Genomic DNA, 23,549 nt, shown 5'->3' on the forward strand with positions numbered 1-23,549 from the left:
GGGGGGGACGGAGGGTCCTGTGTCGGCGGCTGTGAAATGGCCTCACGTGGGCGCCGCGCGCCGCCTGCCTGGCGCTGGGGGGAGGCTGCGGGGGCTGCTGCCTCGGTGACGGCTGCGCCGCCTCATGGGCGTGCATCCCCGCGAGCGGCGCTGGGGCTGAGGCCGAGGCCGGGCGATGACTCCGGGTGAGGGGGCCGGGGCCAGCCGGAGGAGCGCGGCGGGCGGTGCTTCGGGCAGCCCGGGCTCGGCGCGGCGGGCTCCTGGCCTGCGGTGCGTCCCTGCCCCGGCTCGCCTGGGCGGAGGGTGGCGGCGGCGCTGCGCTGCGGAAGGGCGCCCGGGCGGGGGGGAAGCCGCGGGCCGAGGAAGCAGGCGGCCGAACAGCGCGTGCGTTTCCCAGCGCCTGTCCCGCACCGGCCGGGCAGCGCCTTCCGCTCCCGCGGGCGGGCGGGCCCGTCGGGCGGAGTTCAGCGCTGAAGGGAGCGCTTTGCCCCGCGGCGGGAATCTCCGGCGGCCTCGGTGGAGGGAGATACGTAGAAAGCAGGTAGCAGGAAAGGCAGCCCCCGGAAACGGCTGTTCTTGAGGGTTTTGCTGCCTCGTCTGTCGCGGCAAGAGGCAGGGATAGCTGACTGCGACCTTGCTGCATGGGAGGGGAGAAGCAAGAAGCTGCTGGACAAGCCCCGTCGTTGTCCTCTCAGGGCCCTGCCAGCAGCAGGAGAGCACAGGGTTTGGCACTCCTCAGTGCAGCACCGGGGGCCCAGTGAACCTGGCTGGCCCACAGCGTGCTGCTGGCTGCAGGAGGCCCTGAAAAAGTGCTACAGCAATATACGAGGGCTGGAGACCTCCCCTTGCTCACAGGCAGACAGTAAGTCAGGTATGTGTCAGAGCAGTAGAAGTATCCTGACCAGGGTCAGGAGCCTAGTTGCTTCCTAGGACCATGATGTGCATCTCAATCACAGGTGAGGCTGGGAGGTGGGGGTCATCCCTTCAAGGACTTGCAGGTAGCATTAAGGGTATTGCCAGCTCTCTGGGCACGTAGAAGATGATCTTCCACAGGCATAAGATGTGGTAACTGAAAAAAAATAGACCCTGAAAGTCTTCTAGGCAGACTGTCCCTAAGCGTGTGTCCGTTCCTGTTTCCTTGGGGAGAAGGCACATGCTGAGGATGCCAGGGGGAGTGGAGCATAAATGGTGGCAATAGTCCTGTAAAGCATCTCTACTTGAAACTGCTGGCTGGAGCACAGTATTGGTGTGCTGGGTCTTGGAACGGTGTGTTACTGCTGAGTGAGCTTTTCTCCTAGTCTTTCAGTATGAATGTGGCTCCTTACCTATAGCTCTGGGGACATGATGTGCACCTGAGAGGCTTTCTGTTACTGTCCTTGGTCTGCTTCCTCATAGTGTGTTGGTGTAGCTGCCTCTGTGCTGCTGAGACTCTGTAAGGGGTGAGTAGCCTGCTGTCATGGCCTCACACAGCCTATCTATGGTGGCTTTTGCAATATAAGGGTGTTTTGGGCTTTTGGTGATGTCAGCCTTGGGGAAATTAGGAGCTCAGAAGTGATAGAAGGAGGGAACAAATCTATTGACGGACTCTCATCTCAGGTACTTCCACTAAGAAGCTGTCCCAGGAAGCTTGTGTTTGAGTTTAACTTTACTTCTGTCCACTTGCTGGGTCTGAGTTCTGGTTTGAAGCTGAAGAGTTCTTTGGGCACGTGGCCAGCCTGTGGTGTAGTGTCTGAGTCAAGTGCTGTTTTCAGTATTGCTAGCCTGAGCATCCAGATACTGTGAGTCAGGTCCAAAAAACCATGAGTTTAAAAATAGTATAGTGTGGGTTCTGTCCATTTATTCTCTGGCATGGAATCCTTCAGGGCTTACAGGGCTTAAGCTTTTTTCTAGTAGGGGTAGCTTTCAGAAGGTTGAATTTTATTGTTTCAGGAAAACACAAAAACTTAAAAGTCAGAAACATCTTTCTCATCAGTATAAGTCTTAGGACTCGTAACAGCAGCCAGACTTTGCCTCTTTTTACTATGTAATTAAGATTAGCCTCGCATTAACTGTCTAAGACTGTTCTCTATGCAGCCAGGTATCTGACAAACTGTTCCATGGTATTGCATGTAGCAGCTTCCAATGAATTAATAACTAGAGTTGGTTTGTATTTTTCACTGAAATGAAAATGACTAACTATAGCATGTTCCTGAATTGTTACTTATTTTGATATAAAATCTGTTTGTTTGGTACTGCCAACATCTTTCAGCTGTTAGCATTACAGAGTATTGTTCAGAAAGCCTTCAGGTTTGTTCCGGAGCTGAGCAGAATAGGAGTAGCTGAGCACTCTGGACAGGGCCTTTGCTGCTGTGCTGGCTGTCCCCTCCTCCCCCCAGGACTGATGCAGCAGCTTCCCTAGACTTCGCAAGACCAAAAGCATGTCTTGTATTTAGCTACAAATGCAGAAGGCTTAGCAACAAGGAGGTCTGTTGTTCCTTGGGTGGTTCAGAACTGTACAGCTCTCATAAAAGGAGCAGAAGATTGCTTCAGTGCTGTGTGGAGTTGTCAGTGATTCACATGTTTGATGCCTGCTGTGCACCAGGATAAGGTGAGGTGGTGTGTTAGTGCTTTTGTTTAGCTAATTGGCTACAAGCCTGAGTGTGGTGAGGAGGGTTGTAGGGAGCCAGTAGCATCTGTGATCGGTGGGCTTGACCTCAGCATTGGAGAGTATTTTGTTCTTGATCGATGTTGGCAGCATTTTTTCCTGGAGCGCGTGGTTTCACGAAACTGAATTGTCTTGAGACCCTTTGCATGGAAAATGCTTAGCGTGATCTCTGGCTTTCAGTATTGGAAAAAGAGTAAGGGCTGCCTATCATGTGGTGGGAATGCACCTCGTTCCTCTGCTTTGGATAAAGATATGGAAACTGTTTTCAGACACTGTGAATCTGAGAGAGTGTCTTTTGAGGAAAATACGTGATACCTTTGGCAAGCTTTGTCTAGAAATGATTTGAAGTCTCTTAGTCTATTATTGGTGCTTTCAAAAAATGATTTGTTGCCAGTGGATACAATGGGCGGCTCTAAGTACTAATGATGTAGGGGTGATAAATTTATCTTTTGTGGAAAAACTGGAAAGCATACTGAAGGAATTTGGAGGGAGAGGTCAGGGAGGAAGCAGAGTCATTTAGAGTCTGGTTAGTTTGTGAAAGGCATGGTGCCTGTTTTCCCTGAGATAAAGGTGCTTGCTGCCTGACCATACCAGTTTTGTGTCCCGAGGCTGGTCTCAGGATGTGTCTTAGAGGATTGGTTTTGTTGGATCAAAGCACTCTACACTGCTCTTCATCTTAGATCAGTCTATCCTTGCTGGGGCTCATGGGATGAGTTTAGATTTATTATTAATGCCCCATTCCAGGCCTCTCTAGCCTGGAGAAGAGAAAACTGAGAGGGAATCTTATCAATGTCTTCAAATACCTTAAGGGATGATGTCAAGAGGATGAGGCCAGACTTTTTACAGTGGTGCCAAGCAATAGGACAAGAGGCAACGGGCACAAATGGAAATACAGGAAGTTCCATCTGAATATAAGGAAAAATGTCTTTACTGTGAGAGTGACAGAGCACTGGAACAGGTTGTACAGAGAGGTTGTGGAATCTGCTTCTCTAGAGATATTCAAAACCCATCTGGATGCGATCCTGTGCAACATGCTCTAGGTGACCCTGCTTGAGCAGGGTGGTTGGACTGGAGCATCCTCAGAGATCAACCTCAACCATTCTGTGATTCTGTTTTTCTTGCCTTGCAAGCCTATACAGGTGATGAGCCACATTCTCCTCCTAGGAGAGTGGACTATTTTGGAAGACACAGTACAGGCCTGCTGCTGGCAGGACAGCACTGAGCAGGAGAGAACATGAGGTGCTTCATTTAAACTTGTGTTCTGTTGGCTGCATTTAAGATGAGACAGCAGCCATGTGATTCCCATTGTATGGGATAGTTCAAAGACCAATGACATGCCTTGGAATGAGGGGAGGCTGCTTCTCTGCTCCTCGGCCCAGCTTTTCCCTTCACAGCCTTCCCCTTGCCAGCTCGTGCTTCGGGCCCTCTGGAGCAGCCACTGTTCCTGGAGATAGCTGCAATGGCTTCAGGAAAGTTGCTTTCCCATCTGCTACTCAGAGCCACAGAGAAAGGGACTGAGGGAAAGACAGCTCTGCTCTGGCTCAGGGTGTTTGGAGAAAAGGCTATTAATAGCAGAGGGGAGAGGGCCCTGGGTGCCTGCAAGCCATGGGGAGCAGCCTGGCTGTGTGGGAGCAGGGTCTCACCGCGGGGGGCAGGGGCACTGCAGCACTCTGGGTGGGGGAGTCGGGAGGGATGGGGGCTCCTGTTCTTTATGTGCTCTCTCATTCTCACTCTTGTCTTGTTTTTTTTTTCCTCCTGTAAGGGGGGGGAGGGTGTCAGTAGAAGTCTTCTGTTTGCTTGTCCCTTACCTGCATCTTGCTCCTGGCTGGTGTGGAACAGGGTGGTGTGCCATACTGGAGCCACAGTGTCACGTGTGTGGTAGTAGCTTGTCTTCACTTGTCCAGAGACTGTGCTGGTGGTGTTCAGGAATGATGTTGGTAGGGAAGTGTTGGGGATGGGGTGGAATATGGTGAGGGACAGAGTGCTGGAAGATGTAATGCGTATATCCAGCTCAGCAGGCTTACCCAGGTTGTCTGAGTTTAATACATTCACTGTTGAGTATGAGAGTTACTTGCAGCTGTCTGGGACAATGTGACAAGCAATGCTAGACAGCAGGAGCTTGCACTGAGCAGTGCTGCTCTGGTACAGGGTGTGAAAGGCCATCAGGGAGCCAAGGTTTAGTGCCATCACCGAATTGCCTGGGGTGCCCTGGGCTATCCCAGCTCGTTAGTTATATCAAATGCCAGAGCTCTACATATGAAATGTCTGTACTGAGATCGTATCAGATCTGCAAGTGCTGGGTCTGTACAGCAGCTGAAGTTCTCCCTGTTGCAAAAGTGCTAGTTTACCTGCCTTTCTCGCTGCAGGACTGTCTGGATGATTGTTTGCTGTATCCTCTAGATTATACATTGAAAAATCTGAAATAACATGGCTTCTGTTTGCTGAGGCTCTGCCTCGGGGGAGAAGTCTAACCATTTCTTTAGAGCTCCTTCTCCCCTGCTGATCTGAATACAGGGCTGCTTTCCTCTCAAGCACAAGATCTTACTATATTTTTCTCCACCTTTTAGCATCTGTTGTGTGTATTTTAAAACTTCTCCTGGCTGAAAGCCACAGGCCTGGCTCCACTGCACTCAGGTGTCTCTGTTGGCAAGTTTAGGTCAAGTTTTGGCAGGTATAACATCAAACAGGTTTTTACTTGTGTTGTGCAGCAGGGAGAGTGTTTCTGAGGGAGAACTGCTGTTGAGCTCTTCCCCAGCCAGTCAAGACAGTCTTAGTTCTCCTGGGTGAAGCAGCAGCCATCCTGCTGCTGGAAAACTAGATGTGGTTCCCTGTCTATAATGCTGATATAGCCTTTTGTATCTTGCTGTGCCTATGCTRTGTTGGGGGCTCCAGCAGAGATGATTACTGCAGTGGCTTGGCTATGTGCTGCCTGAGGTGCTCTGAGCAGTGTGGAACATCAAGAGAAACTGAGCACTGCTGCCTAACCCGCAGGACAAGGGAGAAGCAGAGGGGTTGGCTAACAGTTCTGCTGGGAACAGACCATGCAGCAATGTGTCTGTGCCATTAAGTGACTTCCCTGAGTTTGGACCCTGGGAATCCATGTTTGTGCTTTATTCCTGCTGCAATGTTTGTTGTTGTTATTGTTGTTTTGTTTGTTTTTTTAAGCCAGTGAGGCCTCTACTTTCCTTTGTTAGCCTTTCCGGATGTATGCTGCAGAACAAAGCTTTGAGGGGAGCATGCTCTGGAAGCCAGTCTTAAATGTGTGATATGGGGAAGAGTGCTCTTCAGCAATTACCTGAGTCCAGCTGGGATCTCTGGGTGGTGTGCATGATTGGAATAGAGCTGATAGTTGTTTTCCCTATCCACAGATCGTGCTAGGAGGCAGCCCTTACAGGATTGACACCCAAGGGCTCTTGAACACTGTTGGATGCTTTGGGGTCTCATGCCAGCTTGATGTCTGCAGGATACAGGTGGACCTGGACAAAGCTGGAGATGGAGTGTCTGTAAGCATACTGGCACTTGCCATGCATCCAACGGGGACAGTGGACAGTAGCTTCTCCCGCTCTGCTGTGCAGACCCTCTCCCGGAGCCACTGCCGCAACATCAAACAGAAGATCTCCCAGTGGGAGAGGAGGACATGGGGGTCCTCTGGTGAGGAGAAGCAGCAGCTGAAGGACTTTGGGGTAAAGTATGATCCAGGCTGTGATGCTCTCTCTAAAGTGAAGCCAGGACACACAGAGAAGGGCAGAAAGACTGGATCTAAAGAGCCAAAGAGCCTGGGCTTGGACTTTAGGGAAAATGCAAGGAGCTGCTTGCAGACTGATGACTGTGGTGACCTCAGGCCCTGTGCATGCAGTCTGGTTTCCCAGGCAAAGGAGAATGGAGACTGGCAAGCAGGCTTCTTGGACTCAGAGGAGACACTGCCCCCAGGCAGCTTCTGTACCTCACAAGGGCTGTGGAAGAGTATAGATCCCCTTCTACCTGACAAAGCCCTGGCAGTGCCCTTAAACCTTCAGAGGAAGCAAGAGAGCTGTGACCTCACAGAAAGAGCACTTAAAGCCAAGGGGGTGGACTCTCTCTGCAGGGCAGAGAGAAGCTTGGAAAACATTTACTCAGAGGCTGAGGGGCAAGAGGTCCCACCACCCAAGCCCCGTAGGACCTTCCGCTATCTTGCAGAAAAGGATCCCAGTAGCTGCAGTGCTAGAAAGAAAGCTCCCCTGCAAAATCTTTGTGGAGGAGACTTAGTGCCATCCTCTCACAGTCCTGAGCAGAGAGTAGCCAGCAGGATGATCAGAAGAAGAACCCAGAGGTACGTTGGTTCATCTCACCTGTCTGAAACACGTTTCCTTAAATCAGTTTCTAGGTAAATCCACACAACCTGCTTGCTGTGATATCCTTGAGGAGGTGCTGGTACTGATGATACCTCTGTTGATGGGAAAGGATGTTTCTGGATGAAAGTAACCCCTTTCCATCACTGTGAATGTTCTGCCTTTGCTGCTGATAACCTTGCAAAGAAGGGTAAAAGCCCCAAATGAACCTCAGTCCCACGCATTAAAAAAGAGTTGAGTGGGAATATGCTGGCCCCAGGGAGAGTGCTGCCCACTTCTTGTGGATTTCAGAATGGCCTTCTCTGGGGGCAGTATTGTGGTTAAATGTTCAGGTATGTTCTCTTGTTGCTTACAGTTGGGGGCTTTCAGTTGTGGGTGACCAGTGTTGCAGTAGGTGTGGCTGTTCTGCCTTCTTGCCTATAGGTCACCGTCACAAAGTAATAACCTTCTGAGCTAGTTTGATGCTAGTCCTAAAAGCAGATGAGCTGCTTAGAGCGTCTGTGCTGGAGAAGAGTGTGAATGTTACAGGGTGAAATGTGGCTAGGACTCCTGAATCCTTAAACATCTTCCATGGTGGCAAAGTACGCAGCAAAACCCACAAATTTTATGATAATAGGCTAAATCCCATCCAGGTCTTTTGTGACCTCTATGCCATTATTTTGAATTGAAAGCCAAAATCGATTGTAGGTTCCTGCCTCTGTGACAGGATGAGAATCACTGTAACTGCGCAGAATGTGTTTGGCCATGGAGCCTCCAACTCCATTCTCCTTTGGAGGCCATGGAGCCTCCAACTCATTTTTTCAGAGTAACGGAGCGGGAGCTGACTGGAAATCAGTGAGTCCAGAGCGGAGCATCCACATATATGTTGGCCCTAAGGAGGACCATACTCTGTGTGGAGCAGAGAAAATAACTCACTGGTACATACAGGTACCTTTAGAAGATGTTATGCTGGTTTTCCTCCAGGAAATCCTTTGAGTTTGAGGACATCCAGGGCTTCCACAACCGAACAGTAGCCACCAGCTCCCACAAACTTCAGGAAGAGAAAAAAGGCACTACAAGATCCAGGCTTTTCTACACACAGTCAGAAGACAACATCTATGAGGACATTATCTGTATGTACCTATGCTTCTAGGGGATGCATTCACTTTATTTGGAGGTAGCAGACTTTTTGGGGAGGTAGGTGTGAAGGGGCGAGACTGCATTGAGGACCCGTCCAGCTCTAAGGTCTTCCCCATCTGGGATTCCTTATTGTTAATAGCTATCTACATGTGAGCAGGCTTGTTTAGATGTTATGGAAGCTCGCTAGAACAGGTATGTGCTAAACTGACTTTTTTGGTAGGTGTCTACATCCTCTGCTCGAGTGCTGCCTAGAGATCTCTGTGAACACTGACAAAATCAGCTTCTTTGCAATGGAGCTAGTTTCTCTGCAGTGGTGGAAGTGATATGATTTGGTGAATCCCTGTACAGCTTGCCTAGATGATCATAGTGGGTTAGAATCATCTTTGGATGGTATAAACAATCCATCTTACTACAAGTCTCTCTCCAGACCTGTCCAAGCTTGCTAGCAAACTGTGAAGACACTCCATACTCATATCTTTTATAAGAATGCAAGAATTTATCTCCTTTCATAAATCCATCCCCTCTCCAATGCTTTTCCCAGGTCCTTCAAAAGAAAACCTCTATGAAGATATCAGAGTACTGCCTTTGCCTCTGTGGAAGATCCCGTCTGTCTGGAAGTTACCACCCCACCAGAGCGCTATTAGGGCTCCCAAGGTAGAGAAAGAGGATTAAATTGTCATGTGTTCGCAGGGAGTCATCCTCACAAAGAGTCTATTCTTTGCTGCCCTTGGCCTTAATGTTTATTATTTGCTATTAATGTAGTGGGTAATGAACAGCCATGGCAGTATCMGTTGATTAAGCTGTTAAGGATCAAAAAGATGGGGAAAAAGAATGTTGATGGGATGCTTGAGTGTTGCATACGGATTGGTTTAATAGAACAGGAAGTTGCAGGGAATTTTATCAGACTTTTCTGACTGTGAATTTGGACCAAAGCTTAATCCCATGCTTGACCATCTCTTCTGATTCTGTTTTCTAGCTTCCCCCCAAGCCTCCCTTTCTCAGTCGCAAGACTCTTCAGCAAAAGCCCTCCCAGACAAATTTGCAAGGGAAAATGTTGAAGGAGAAAACCCTGCCTGACACACTGACAGAGTGGAAGCTGTTTCGCGCAGCAGAGGCTGCTAGCAGGAGAAAGAACTTGCCCTGGGTAAGATTTAAGTATTGAACCTTATTTCTTGCATGGCATTTCAACTCTTACTGCTTTATCTGACACCCTGTAAGTGTTTCATAAGTGGTCATGGAGCTGAGTGTCTGGCAGATTAATACTGCTCATCACTGTTGTATGTGTGGACAGATGACCCTGCTCAAACTGTTTTCCCTCCCAGTAGCAGGCATGTGTTTGGAGATCAAAAACAGAATGCCAGGTCTGGTGGGATGACGGTGGTGCTGATGGCCAAAAATCTGCGAAGAGGGTAATAGATGAAATCTAAATCAGTGCTGTGTTTGAATACCAGCTCTTCCTAGTGCCTTGTCACTAAAAGTATGTTCCCAATACTCCCAATGAAGTATGATGATGCTGGCTGTCTGCTGTGCGTGGTGCAGGAATGTAAGGAGGCTCTCTGAACTTAAGGGCAGGTTTTGTACAATATTGTGTGTGTGTCTCAGAGTGTTCCTTATGTTCTCACTGCACAGGGGCCGAGTTGTTAGATGGCTAAGTGTGTGGGGCTGCTTTGGGGCTGTTATGGGAGCTTGCTGGGCATTTAGTTATTTAGCATGTTGGCTTGTAGTCCTTGACTTGATGTTAGGAATATACTCCTGCAGCTGTTCCACGTTGTAAAGGTGATGAGCAGCTCATTAGGGATGAGCCTATCTCACAAAGCCTTCATACAGTTCTCCTGCCTACTCCTCTGGCTGCTCCCTCCCGCCTGTGTGTAAAAGATGCATACGCTTCTGATGCCAGAGTAGTGAGAAAGGCATTTAATCCATCCTTACAATAGAGGACTTGGTTGTAACTCTTACTTGGTGTGCTGGGAATCTTTCAAGATAGTGCTAACAGTTACCAGCTTCTGTCTCTCAGTGATGAAATGTAGTGTGTGCTGTAGGACAGCTACAGCTAACACTGTAGTGGTGAATACTAGTGCATTGTGCCTAGAACTCAAGTTCCAATTATAGTAGCAGCAACAACTTACTTTAGCCACGGTAAAATCATTTAACTTCTGCAGATTGTTGTTTCATGTGAACATTGAGTGTATTTGCTCAATTTGCACGAGACTGGGGGATAGAGTGGGACAGCTGCAAAATACAGTTCAAATGTTAAGTATTTCAGAATAATAAAGATCTTTCTTCTGTGATTTTAAACAAACTGCAGGGGTGGGAAATTAGGAAGGAGATGGCAGCTTTATAAAAATGCTGTGACAGGGAGGATCTTTCTTTTGGAGAGGGGAAAATAAAACATTCTCCAAAACCAAACCTCTTCCAAAAATCTGGTAACAATTTACAAGCAGGAAGCATACGTTATTCTCTCTGCTCTTAGAAGACTGAACCAAGATTGTTAGAGAGACTCAGAGAAGGTTGGGAGTCCAAAAACAAAAATGTTTTTATTGCTCAAGAAACACTGCCTTAAATGCACATGACATCTTTCACTGATGACTCAACTGTGCAAAAATCGGAACAGAAATTGAAAATCTCTAGATAAAAGCGTATGGCAGAGGGGAAAGAAGGCAGGTTTTGTAATAGAAGAAGCACCTTCTGCTGTTTTCTTTTATTTTCTTTTTCTCTCTTTTTTTTCTTCTTGTAGCCTCCTCATGCTAAAAGAACATGTCTGTCTGGCCCAGAAAATTGTGAGAAATAGATCTGAAAGGGAGAAGAATCTATGCCTAGTTTGCTGAGCTTGGGATAAGCACCTGAGCAGAAAAACAGGTTTTCTTGCTGGATATTTTTTTAATGCAGTATTTGTGGTGACAAATGAGTGGGCCCCACCCTGCTACATTCAGTGGGAACATTTAATGAATTCTTGAGACAAGAATGAACTTGACCTGCTCACTGCATTTAAAGTAAATCCTTTTTCTCAGTGAGGTGATAGCATTCTTTGACATGTAGAATCAAGGAGCTGCCACAGCCTGTGATGTTGTATACCTGGCAGCTCAGGGTGGGAGTCTGGAGAGGCCAGTGGCAGGAGTAGTGGAAAGTGTTATGACTTTGGCTTTAAGGACTTTGTTACCAATGTGAGGAAGGTTAGCAGCATCTACCTGAAGTGTCTAAATGCCGACACTTCTTCCATGCTTGTTGCTTAGCCTGCTTTGGGCTATGTTGTTTTCCAAGCTTTTTCTTCCAGTGGACCAGGTCTGTGGTGTTTCTGCAGTGTTGGCACATTACTCTGTCCCACTGGCATTCCTCACCTGTGCAAACTGAAAGTATGATCCATTTATTTTAGCAAACTGCCTTGGGTCAAGGACTGTGCTCAGTGTAGCCTTGTTCTATATACCATATACCCAGCATCTCAATTCTTTTCAAGCCCAGAGGAAGCAGAGCTCTCTCAGTGTAGCCAGGGGTTTGTTCCTTCAAATTTGTTGCTGCAGATGCATGTCAGATAGCTAGGGTAAGTTCTCTAAAGCATCGTGCTGGGCATAGAATCATAGAATCAGTAAGGTTGTATGAGAGCTCTGCTTCTTCTGGGCTTGAAAAGAATTGAGATGCTGGGTATATGGAGTTCAGAATCCTTTGCAGAGGAAGATTTATAAGACGCTCTTGCGAGTCCCTTTGAAGTTGGCCTCTGTAATAGAAAACTGATCTGATGCTAGACATTTTTCCACTTACTCTGTTTGCTAAGCAAAATATGAGAGCTTGTAGAATGTGTATAAAGTTTGGTATCAGCTTTGAATTATGCTAAAAGTAATATTTCTCTTGTAGCATAAATTCTGTGCTGCTTCACTATCCAGTGAGCTGTGCTAAAAGCACTCTGGCCAGGAGCCTTTGAGCCAGGGTCTCTGGCAGTAGCCTTTCCAAAGTGTTGTGGTGCTGGACGATAGCTGTTGGGCTGCTTTTCTGTTGGCAATTATGCCCCTTTTGGACCCCCTATTAACCTCTGCTTCTGCTTTGGATTTCAGCTTGTACTAAAAATACAGGCGATCTTTGATTCTAAGCGTGGAAAGAAGAGGGTGAAGTTGCTCAGTCCCAGTGGGAAAGAAGCTCCTCCAGTGAAAGGTACAGAGCACTCTTGCACCATTCTCTTTGTTACACACTTGTTGAGTGGTGCAATTTCCCTATGTCCTGGGATATTGTTAACAGGTCAGGTACCACCAGTTCATGCTGGGCTGACTCAACAGTGCTGAACCCTTTGTCTTGCAAGAAACTCTGACTGAAATTGTTGAGCTTTCAGCACCACTAGGATTGGAACACCTGCTTAACCCAAGTCTAACATTATTAAAAATGGAAGATCCCACTGTTGTCTGAGCCTGAAGAGATGGAGTAATTGTAAAAAGTGCTTTTTCAAAAAATAAACTAGAACAAAACAAACAAACAAAAAAAAAACCCACACCAAAACCACTTTGCATGAGAACCACCTCTGACTGCTYCACTCATCTCTTTTATGCCTCTAAAGTGATATTCTTGTGTTCTGGTTTTCTAGCACTGGTGTGGTCTTTATTTGTGCTATACTCTATTTGGCAATGCTGTTAACTTTCATAGCAGTATCAAATAACCACTTGGTTTCTGTTCTTGGCCTGTGTTCAGCTGACATGGTTCACTGGAAACAGTGACTTCATATCAACTCCACTTTTTGAAATTTATTGTTGTAGCACATTTGCCAGTAATAGCTGCTCTTTGCTGATGCTTAGAGTGAGCTGCCCTGCATGATACTGGCCTGATGAGTCTGAAGTTCTCTGTCTTTCCCAACTTGGGGTGTTGTCCATCTTTCTGCATGATTAGTAAGAGTGGCTATATAATATATGTGTTTCAGGTGAAACCAGCGGGAATGAAAGTGATACAGAAAATCAGCCAAAAAGTGAGTGAATCACAGGGGCTGGTCCTGTCCCTGTAGCACTATATGTTTGGCTAGGGTTCTAATGGGATAAGTGTGTCGAATAATTGTGACAGAGAAAGGGAATGTCTGAGAGGTTACGTGCTAAAGCTGGGAGCTGTTGCTGTGACAAATTGGCCTCTATTTCTGCCACTTATCCCAAGCCCTTCAGGTTTAATGCTACTCATCTGCCAGTGGCTAAAGTGGATTCATTTTTGAATCAGTAGAGTCACACTTAATGAAAATATGTCTTGCAATGAATTATCCCTGGATCACGTTTGCTGCTAACATTTGATGTCATTTTGCCCCCCTACTTTCCTCCCTTGGCTCTCTTTTATGTTTGTGATATTCTGAAATGCCCTTTCCTCTAGGGAGAAATCACTTGGTTATTTGTCTGATTTCTTAGCCCTGAGTTTGATAGTGGGCCCGGACTACAGACTTGTGGCAACCACTTGGTGTGGGAAAGACCAAAGAGGTCTGAGTTTCTAGGCTGGTAAGGTTTTAAAGTGAAATGGTAATGGCTAGCAAGCAGTGCTGGTGAATTACTCTGGCATGTCTGTCAGCAGGATAACTATGAACAGTGAGGATCCAGTGGACAGGACCAGATGAATTGTTCTAGATGTTTCATTTACTTAGGCAGAAGCATGCAAAAGGCCTTAAATTGCTGGTGATGACATTCAACTTTTTTGTTAAGAGTAATAAAGGGTAAAGACTCAAAAATACAGTGACTGAGTCACTGTCTGATTTAACGGTTGTTTCCAGTGTCCAGAATGTGTCATGGTGCCTGAGCCACAAGGATTTCTTAAGTCAGAGCATTGCCTGTGCTTGTGAGTGTGTACCACCTGTCAAGACATCCCAGCCTGGAGGGTTCCTGGCCAGGAACCTGCCTCTCTTGAATGCCCATGCTGCATTATGGAGTAGCTGCCTGAAGCCTGGCAACATTACTGAATTGATGAGGCTGGGCTGCTTCTCTTAGCCTTTTCTCGTTGCTGCCATGGTGTTGCTTGGAGGTGCAAGGAAAGAACATGAGGAGAGCAACAGAATGCTAGCTGTCAGGCAAAAGGGGCTATGGAGCTACTGCAAGGCCAGTGCTCCTGTGCCTAGAATAGCTCTGTGTTTAAGGAACTGACCAAGGAGTCCCATTCCCATGGGATGAGACAGTGCTATGAGGTTAGGCAAATGCACCTATCTCTTTTCCCCGTTCTGAAGGTAATGATAATTCCTCTTCTGTGAGCTAGGTGTATGTGGCAATAGTAGTGATGGGATAACTTTGGATTTGCCCCCTCCTTTAGGTCGACACAGGTGCCTGCTGCAGGTGCAGCGAGGCTGCAAGAGGAACCCACACTACCAGACGCTGGAGAGGGATTTGATAGAGCTCCAGGAGCAGCAGCTGTTTGAGCTATTTGTGGTGGTATCACTGCACAAGAAAGCAATGGGAATGACATATGCACCAGAGATCATACAGCAGTTTCCTAGCAAGGTAAGAGCTGTATAGAAACCTTCCCATACAATGCACTCAGTAACCGTTCATCTTCTCTGCATGTTTGTTCCTTCCTGAGCTCTATACTAATAAAATTGGCCTATTAGGTAGAATACAGGTTTGGGATTTGAAGCACTTTGCTCTGTTACAGATCTAATGCATAGTCTCAGATGAACATTTAAATATATTTCTTGATTCACCATTGGTATAAATACCTGTAATATTGTAAGGGTTAGGAAGTCTCACCAGCTTGGTGCGTGCCTCCAGAAACACTATCCTAACAGGGGGGCAAATTGGATTTGTAATGGAAAAGAATTTCTAACCTCAAATTTTCAGAGGAGAAACATTTTTTTCTCTCCAAAGACAGAGCAGTTTGAGGCTTCTGTGCCTGATTCTGGTATCTCTGAGAAATGGAAGGTGGATTTCTTGAGACGTGGATTGAAAATACAAAAACTGTTTTGAAGAGACAGTGCATCTCTAGAAGTGACTGACCCTGCTGCTAAAATGCTGCAGCCTTTCATTTCTCCTCATGGGGGTGCCTGCCTGTCATGATTTAGCTGACAAAGCAATCATGTGCAAGTGTATAAATGATCTTGTTACCTGAAGTACTGTCTGAACTCTTCCTTGTTCTGGCACTAGGAGGGATGAAACTGCTGTTCAGAAATAACTGTTTTGGTTAGCCAGTTGCACTTGTGCTTAACGCTCATTGGGTGTAATGAAGAGTTATCTTTTGTGAGAACTAGGAAAGCTCCTATTTTCATTGTCTGGTAATACTGCAAAGCCATCCTGTACTGTGGTAACGCTGCTGAGGCAGCCTGCAGGAGAGGAAAGGGAGTGCAGTGCAACTTTGTTCCCAAAGCTTGACTGATCTCATCAAGGCAGTTTGTGATTTATAGCAAGGAGTGAGGCAGTTTGGCTGATGCAATACAAAAACTAGAATCTCAGGGCTTTTATGTTTGCTTTTACTTTTTTTTTCTTTGGGGGACAGGGCACAAGCAAGCAGAGATTGACAGTGGAAGYTGAAGTATTGTGAACTAAACTAAGCCATTTGAAATAAACTTTCTCTCTGTCTGTTCAGCCCAAATGGTTGACAAGATGACTGCGTGTAACTGAATTACGAGTTAGTGTGCACACTAGTGTAAAACCAAGAGGATGAAGCCTTGATGCTTGCTTCCATGGCCACAGACCGAATATTCATATGTCACCATCTAGGCTTGTGCCTGGGGCCATCCCCTAAGAACAGAATAAACCTAGTAATTCTTCTAGCTATTCTATCAGGAATAAACCAGAGATTGTTAAGGAGTCTGCATGTCATCCAAATAGGGAAGGAGATGTTAAATTCATTAGGGGAAGTTATGTGGGACTCCAGCAGGACACCTGGTGTCCAGCAGCATAAGGGATTTGTGTGCAAATACCTTTAGCATCTTAAATGTCGAAACATTTTGCTTCACAAAATTAGTAAGAGACTACAGCCAGAAAGAGTATATAGTCTTAATTTAGTGGTAACATTGAAGATGCATAAATGGTAGCTGCTAAAGTGCAAACTTTAGGGTGTTAGAAGGCAGAAAGGAGTGTGACCAGACTTAGCTCTTCCCTGGTACAGCACCACAATCTGACTATCACCTTGGGAAAGGGTAGTGTGTTGTTCTTTCCTGCTATCCCAGCAGGCGATCACATCCAATTGTACCATATGGCTGTTTGCTTGCTTTTACAAATGCACTGACAAAACAAATGATTTCATTGGTGTTTGTTTATCCTTTGCTCAAATTACAGTATTTTGATGGGGGACTTGCAGGAACCTTTGCTCACCAATTATGGAACAGTGATTATGGAGGTGTTTTGATTGCCGATTTGTCTCCTAAAAATAGCATTGTTTACAAATAATCTGCTTGTCACCATCTTCTTTGGGCTGCATGCCTAAGATGAGCAAGGCTTTTGTCCAACTGTTATTCTGTGAAATTGCTGCACCATGTTCCTAACTATTCTTTGATGCTGTCTCAGCTTGGGACAGTAGAGTAAGCCAGATATGCTGACTGAGAGCTCAGCTTCTGAAATCAGCTTTATGGAACAAACTCCCTTTCCTCAGGGGCATTTACAACTGAAGTTGTGATCTCTTATTTGAAAACCTTCTTTTTGCTCCTTCTGGATGGTTTTAAGCATGGAAAGTTGTCCTGTCTTTGAGGGATTTGTCTTGAGCCTGCACCAGGTAACTGGGACATGGAACAGCTATGCTCTTTTCACAGCTGAATTGGGAATGACCTGCACCTCAGAAGCCAAGGACATTCCTGTTACTCTTAACATCTTCAGCTCTCCTGGGAACAGAAATGAGGCAGGCTGCCTAATCACACAACAGTTAACTGTGGGCTCAGTCTAGTTTCACTCTCTATAAACTTGGCTATGCCACTAAATCTTGCTCAACACTTACCAAGACCAGCTGGTTAATTTTGTAAAAGTCCAGTCAGCAGGAATGATGAAAGAGGGAACTGGGGATCTGTTATACCGGAATCTGCTCTCCTGTACTTTTACACTAGCTCTCTGATTGTCAGCATTTGGAAGAGTAAGAAAGAATCTCTCTCTTATTGTTTAAAATGCTGCAACCATGGAGCATGCTTCAATGACTTTAAATGCATGTGTTACCCCTCCAGCCTGACCATCCCTTGAGACAGTCAAAGGATACTGAAGAGAGGCTAAAGGTCATCCCCAAATTCTGCTTCCCAGATCCCAAAGATTGGTTTCCTACATCAGACCTTAAAAGGTAAAGACTTATTTTTTGAGTACTGATGCCTGAAGTGCCTCTAGGGAGAATGCTGAATGCTTAGGTATGTGCCAGTTCCCTGGCCCAAAGAAACTGCAGCCAATGCAGAGAAAAATGGGAAAGACTGTGCCCCAAACTGCTGTGATAGAGGAAGATGAGATACTGAGATGGAGGCAGAAGAGCTGCTTCTGCCAAAGCAGCACCTTTGTTATTTGGAATAGGAAGTCTGTAACTTTTGTTCAAGGCCAGCTCCTGGGAGTGGCAAGTAACTACACTGCTGCTTGGAAGAATGCAGAAACAGCTGGGAAGGAGGAGAGCTATAGGTGGATGAGAGGCAGTGGCCTGCAGGTGTTCTTCCACAGAATAGAGGCTGAAGAACCTGGCTACCTGTATCAGGTGTCTCTTCTGTGACCAGAAAGAGAATGGCTTGTAGTTTGTGTGGTGCATGTGCCTTGCTTTGTCTGTCAGTCTCTTATCTTCCTCTAAACCGCATGGTAAATTTGACTTTGACTGTTCTTTGGTCCCCAGTGAAACATTTTCTTTTGTGTTGACGGGTGAGGATGGCAGCCGCTGGTTTGGTTACTGCAAGAAGCTCCTGGTAAGCACCTGTGTTGGATGGACAGTAAAGAATACATTGATAAACTTTCACAGTCAAGTGAGGATGGGAATGGCCAGTGACTTCCTGCATGGATTGTGTAGTTCCTGTGCTACTGCTGATATTACCAGCCTCTTAAATGCTTAAGGGCAGGAGCATGATGATACCCAGCAATAGTGAAGTGGGTTTTGGGTATGAAAGGCAGCTCCTGGGACTAGTTATTCCTCAGGAATCTCTTAAGTCAGAGGTGTAGAGGGAACTACAGCAGAAAGAATTCTGCAAGTCAGCTACATTTTAGGTGCTCAATTCCTTATTGCATCCCTGTTCTCAGTGTAAATGTTCTGCTTCCTTTCAGCCAGAAGGGAAAGGAAAGCGTCTTCCGGAGGTATATTGCATTGTTAGCCGTCTGGGCTGCTTCAACCTCTTTTCTAAGGTGAGGTGGGGAGAGCCTGTTACTTCCTATCAGACATGGGTCTCCAACAACCTGCAAGCTCCAGGAAGTAACTGGATGCTGCTATCCGGCCTAAAATTATTTAGCTAATTAATCCATCCCAGCAGGGTGCTTCCTTGCTACCTTTGTTTTGACTGGGCAAATGAAGTGATRTTAGTGCTGAGACTTGTCAGCTAGTATACAGAACATTATTCCTCCAGGAAGTTGCTTTCAGGAAATGCCTTTTAATACCTAATATTACTGGTGTGGAGTCCCTAAATTCTCTTCTTCCATGACTTGAGGAAATGGAAAAACAGTTTAAGAGGAGAAAAAAGAGCTGTTTATTTCTCCTACCACTATGGGGAGAATAGGTAAGGAAGTAAATGCTGGGAGAGGCTAGTACAGGTAAAGGGCAGCTATTGCGGAAGAATACAGTGGATAAGTTTATGATGAAAGCTGATTTGTAACTGTTGGAGCACTGAGTTTCTACAACAGCATTTCAGAAGGGCTTCCTGGGGGGAGGAGGATAGAGCCTTGCCAAAGAGTAAGACATAAGAAGTTACTCTTCTAACTAGTTGTGAGAATTTGATTACTATATATAAAACATCTCCTTGCAGTAACAGGGGACTGGGTTTGAGAAATGAAAAGTTATAGTAATAGGTCCGTATTCCTAAGTTGATTTTTCAGATCTTTGAGAGGAACTTACACAGGGGTCCCAAGCAAGGGGGAAAAGGGCTGTGAGTCTATGTTGCACCCTTCATGTGTAGCTGCAAAGCAGGATAATGTAACATAGAATCATATCTTGTATGGTTCACCTGCAGACACTGAACCATTGTCTGATTTATTTTCTTGCAGATTTTAGATGAAGTAGAGAAGAGACGGGAGATGTCCCCAGCTCTAGTGCACCCATTTATGCGTAGTGTCATGGAGGCACCTTTCCCTGCTCCTGGATGCACTATTACTGTGAAGAGTTTCCTGCCAGGAGCAGGAAATGAGGTAACTGAAATCAGGACTGGTTTTTCTGTTGGTTGTCGTCTCTGGTGTATAGTTGCACTTTGCAAACTGCACTGTGCAATGGTGCTAGCTCTAAGTAATTGATGTGAAGGTTATTTCCTAAACTTTCTATGGAGGCTGTCAGAGAAACCTGCCTCCTGCAGAAGCATACTGCGCTAAAAGTGATCCCTTGCTTTTTAAGAGAAGAGCTGGTTGAATTCTTTGTGATGCTCTGAATTGTCTAAGCTGTTTGGTTCCTACCTGTGAGGATCCATCAGTTTGCTTTCCAGACAGATCTCCCTTGTCCAGCCCTCCTCTGTGCAGGGCGCTTTCATCCAGCGCCCTGCATCTCTGCTTTTCTCCCAGGTTTTGGAGCTCTGCCGTCCATTGGATTCTCGACTTGAACACGTTGATTTCGAATGCCTGTTTAAGTGTTTAAGTGTSTCTCACATGATTCGGGTCTTTGCCTCTCTCCTGCTGGAAAGGAGGGTGATCTTGGTTGCTGACAACTTAAGGTGAAAAATCAGTCTGAGTGACTTGTTCTTTCTGAGGAATGTTGAGTTTTCTTCTGTGTTTGGGCCTGTTTCATGTGCAAACTTGTCGAACTTTTTGTAAATAGTTGCATACATTTAAGAGCTTTTTGCAGATTCTTCATGTAGTATATGTATGCTGAGAATTTAGAGTATGCTGTTTACCCAAGAGGAGATAAGGGTATTTTAYCTTACCTACTTATCTCTTTTGTGTGGGTTGATGCTATTCCCCGTTCTCCATAACTGACTTCAAAAGTCGATGCATGGAGCTTCTGCTGTCATATAAACAATGTATGTAAATTATGGTTTTCATGAACATTTCTAAACTATGCCTGTAGCTCAGTGCTGAATACATTGATAATCCATTCTGTGTTTCTCTTACCTTTTTAGCACTCTGTCTAAATGTGGCCATGCCGCAGTGGCAACACTTTATCCCTTCACTTGGCAGCACACCTATATACCAGTCCTACCAACTTCCATGATTGATATTGCCTGCTCTCCAACTCCATTCTTAATTGGCATTCTTTCCTGCTCATTACCACAGCTCCAGGACCTGCCCATAGAGGAGGTGAGAATTGGGGAAAAGAAAGGAAACAAGAAAGGAAAAGAACAATTCCAGTGGTATGAGGCTAACTTCTCTGGAAGAAACTGTGGATACTCTCTTAATATGAAGTTTTAAACTTTCATGGGACCATTGAGGACTTGGTAGATACATGTCAGGCCATTCCATTGTTATCTAAGATTAATAATATTGACTGTCCTTAGAGACAGGATGCAGTTATGTAAAACCTGTGGTTTTTGTGTGAAATCTGGTGCCACTGGGGACATTTGGGGGGGAGGGGAAGGTCCTTTCCCTCCCCCTGCCCCCTCCCCCTTCAGCAGCATATCGGATGTAAGAGTTAATGTGTTTTGTACATTTTTTCCCCAGGTTCTGATTGTTGATCTTTGCACTGACCATTTTTTGCAAGAGGTGAGTGAAGTGTTGGCTACCCAGGGCTATGTGCTGGGAAAGGGCATTGACGAATGGAATTGTAAGCAAGAAAGCAGCAAAAGCTAGTATTCCTATGTAGACTGGGGGGGGCAGGTAATATCCTGCATTCCTTTTAGATCCACAGAAAAGGAAAGGAAAGAGACTTGCAAGGATCCTTTTTGCAGGGCTGATGTTGTATGAGATAAAGAGCCCTATGAAGCTGAAGGTGCTGTTTACCTGGGCTGGACTTGGATACTTAGTTGGTTTATGTTAAGTGGGCTGCTAGGATTCTTTCCTGCTTTCCGGTTGTCTTTCTGTTTCTCTGGACTTATTTGCTACAGGACTTTCTCCTCTCTCATCTACGTTTTTTGTTCTTGTTTTTGTTTTGTTTTGTTTTTCCCAGAAATGATAAAGTAGAAGACAAGCTATCACAATTCTCTTGCAGTTCTCAGCTGGCCCCAGACTTTCCTTAATGTACAGAAAGTCCCTTCTACATAAATATTCTGGAGCATTAGTAGTTCAAGAGGTTTTTTACATCTCCTTTCCCTTGCCTTATTGTTCTATTTTGTGTTGCAGCCTGCAACTGCAACCTTTTGAGAAAGGTATTTAAAGGATCRCTTTTTCACCAGAATGTTGTGATTTGCTATCTTTTCGGAGAAGACTTTTGTTCTAGTGTGTTTTATCACTGGTATATTAAACCTAAGTCTGTGTAGCGGATGTAGCATACATTGTTCTATGTTGGTCATTTGTGCATGTGACTACTACTCCTTAGCTGGAAGGTGCTGGTGGAATGTTTTTCGTTGCTGTGGCTACAAGATAAATGCATTGTCTTCACCAACATACCCTGTATCATAGAGTAACATCCCTCTGATCGTTTCAGGTGTGTCACAAGCTTTTCTCATCTGTTCACAGTGAGAAGTTTCTGTTGATGACAGATAAAACACACAAATGCCTTCCTGGCCATTTCTTTTTTTTAGATATCAGATGAGGATGAGATCCTGCCTCATAAGCTCCAGGCTGCACTTGTACAAATCTTGGAGGAACGAAGTGAAATCCTGTCTCAGGACCAGAGTAGCACACAAGGTACTTGTATAGAAAAATCTGTACACAAACTGTGTGTCTACAATATACCATATGACTTTTCCTCATGTTCAAAATGATGAATGTAGAGGGAAATGACTAATCTGTTGTACTTTTCATAGGTGATATGCCTCTTAACTCCCTGGTCTCTGAAGCTTTTGTGCAGTTCTTTGTGGAGATTGTTGGACACTACTCCCTACATATGAATGTCACAGAAAAAGGGGAGCGAGTGTTTCAGCGGGAATCGTTTCGAAAATCTCATATGTCACGTAATGTGCGTCATTTCTTGCACTTATTCATGGAAACACAGATGTTTGCAGGGTTCATACAAGATCGAGAGCTGAGTAAGAGCATGGTCAAAGGTAAGGTTTAATATTAATTTCTTGTTTTACAAAGTGACTTTCAGAGTATAATGGTACATCATTTTGACTCTTAAGGAGCCTTTTGTCCTGACAGGTTACCCTGTTGGCACCTTGGCAAATGTAATGCAGATATGGCATAAATGCAATGGCAATAGCTTCGTGCCTTCTAGTGACTCAGTGGAATGCATCTTCTTAAGCAAAGAATTTCTGTGTATCTGTCTCCTCTTTAGGCTTGATCCTGCAGCTGGTATTACAGGCACGATTTTTTTTTCATAATCTCATTAATGATTTGAGATACCACATACTAAGAAATGGGAGTGGTTGAGTGATATTTTTCTTCTTCAGGTCTTTTTGAGGTCCGTGTCTTGGAGTATTTGGAGAGTATTCCAGAGACTGAACCTAGTGGAATGAACAAAATCCTTCGCAGTCTTGGTAAAGAGGCAGCTTTGTTCTTGTTTTTTTTTTTTTTCAATAAACATAGCTACAGAACAAATAATTTCATGCAAAAGGGTGCACACTTTCTCATGCACTTTGACCTATTTTACCTATACTGAGTGCTTCATAAAATTTTTATTTTAAAAATATTTATATTTTAACAATTCCATATAATTTTAATATAAATAATGTGTATAATATGCAATAATATGCACTGGAACAGGTTGCCTAGACAGGTTGTGGAGTCTCCTTTGGAGATATTCAAGGCCCACCTGGATGCAAGCCTGTCTAACGTATGCTCTAGGTGACCCTGCTGAGCAAGGAGGCTGGACTAGATTCCAGGAACCATAAAGGTTCCTTCCAACCTTTATGATTCTATGAAATAATATATTCTATTTATAATAATGATTTATATTATTTTAAAGATTTTCTATCTTTGGATAAAGTTTGCAGAAGTTGTCTAATCCTAGGGCTGCTTATAATTGTTTCTGAGTTTTGGCCTTGGCTGCAAACGTACCGTGGGGTAGACAGCTTCCTGTGGGCAAGGGTGGCCAAGCATGAATTTCTTTCTTGCAAAAGTTGCTAAGCCCGATCGCGCCCGGGGCGTCTCCCCGTGCTAACGGTGTGTGTTTTCTCTGTAGGGAGCAAAATGCGATTTCTTCACAAGAAGTGACCGTGGGTGCTGCAGGGCGGCAGGACCGGGCGGCGCTGCGGGCGGCGCCGGAGGCGGCCCGGCCCCCCCGGGCTGCCGCCGCTTCTCGCGCTCTGCCTCCTCAATAATGGCATTCTGACCCAGAAAACGCGCTCCGCCTTTCCCTTGCCATGCGCGCGCTGCCGGCCCGGCCCCCTGCGACGGGGCTCGGCTCCCTCCCGG

The 23,549-nt window shown here is 45.6% G+C and overlaps 2 protein-coding genes and 1 long non-coding RNA gene across 11 annotated transcripts in view; 2 read left to right on the top strand and 1 right to left on the bottom strand.

Annotated features, from left to right (window-relative positions):
• The window catches only part of AMPD1 (adenosine monophosphate deaminase 1), an 11,699-nt gene extending 7,833 nt beyond the window's left edge, over nucleotides 1–3,866 (top strand). The window contains exon 15 of the mRNA XM_085306596.1: nucleotides 3,775–3,866. Coding sequence (XP_085162722.1) covers nucleotides 3,775–3,866 — 92 coding nt within the window. The remainder of the gene's footprint in view (nucleotides 1–3,774) is intronic.
• Nucleotides 93–23,475, top strand: DENND2C (DENN domain containing 2C). 8 transcript variants are annotated; one of them, XM_085306531.1, is made up of 19 exons: nucleotides 93–185; nucleotides 6,013–6,953; nucleotides 7,936–8,084; nucleotides 8,633–8,745; nucleotides 9,068–9,235; nucleotides 12,135–12,231; nucleotides 12,986–13,030; nucleotides 14,338–14,525; nucleotides 17,171–17,280; nucleotides 17,809–17,878; nucleotides 18,231–18,308; nucleotides 19,161–19,301; nucleotides 19,665–19,813; nucleotides 20,219–20,396; nucleotides 20,757–20,798; nucleotides 21,776–21,881; nucleotides 22,001–22,240; nucleotides 22,586–22,672; nucleotides 23,317–23,475. In XM_085306531.1, the coding sequence occupies exons 2-19, from the start codon at nucleotides 6,169–6,171 to the stop codon at nucleotides 23,346–23,348; spliced, it is 2,778 nt and encodes a 925-aa protein (XP_085162657.1). In that variant the 5' UTR covers nucleotides 93–185; nucleotides 6,013–6,168; the 3' UTR covers nucleotides 23,349–23,475. The 8 variants fall into 8 exon arrangements, 7 of the variants coding, with proteins under 7 accessions (XP_085162657.1, XP_085162659.1, XP_085162658.1 ...); XM_085306536.1 differs by lacking the exon at nucleotides 93–185 and adding an exon at nucleotides 252–270; XM_085306534.1 differs by lacking the exon at nucleotides 93–185 and adding an exon at nucleotides 397–541.
• LOC146594940 (uncharacterized) overlaps nucleotides 22,224–23,549 on the bottom strand; it is a 2,056-nt gene continuing 730 nt past the window's right edge. The window contains exons 2-3 of one of the 2 annotated variants that reach the window (XR_014896039.1): nucleotides 23,193–23,310; nucleotides 22,224–22,639 (exon numbers count right to left, since the gene is read on the bottom strand). This is a non-coding gene — a long non-coding RNA (uncharacterized LOC146594940). The remainder of the gene's footprint in view (nucleotides 22,640–23,192; nucleotides 23,311–23,549) is intronic. The other variant, XR_014896040.1, reaches the window with a different exon arrangement.

Source organism: Rhea americana, unplaced genomic scaffold (assembly GCF_003343005.1).
Source record: "Rhea americana isolate MKP2758 unplaced genomic scaffold, rheAme1 scaffold_241, whole genome shotgun sequence".
Lineage (NCBI taxonomy): Eukaryota > Metazoa > Chordata > Aves > Rheiformes > Rheidae > Rhea > Rhea americana.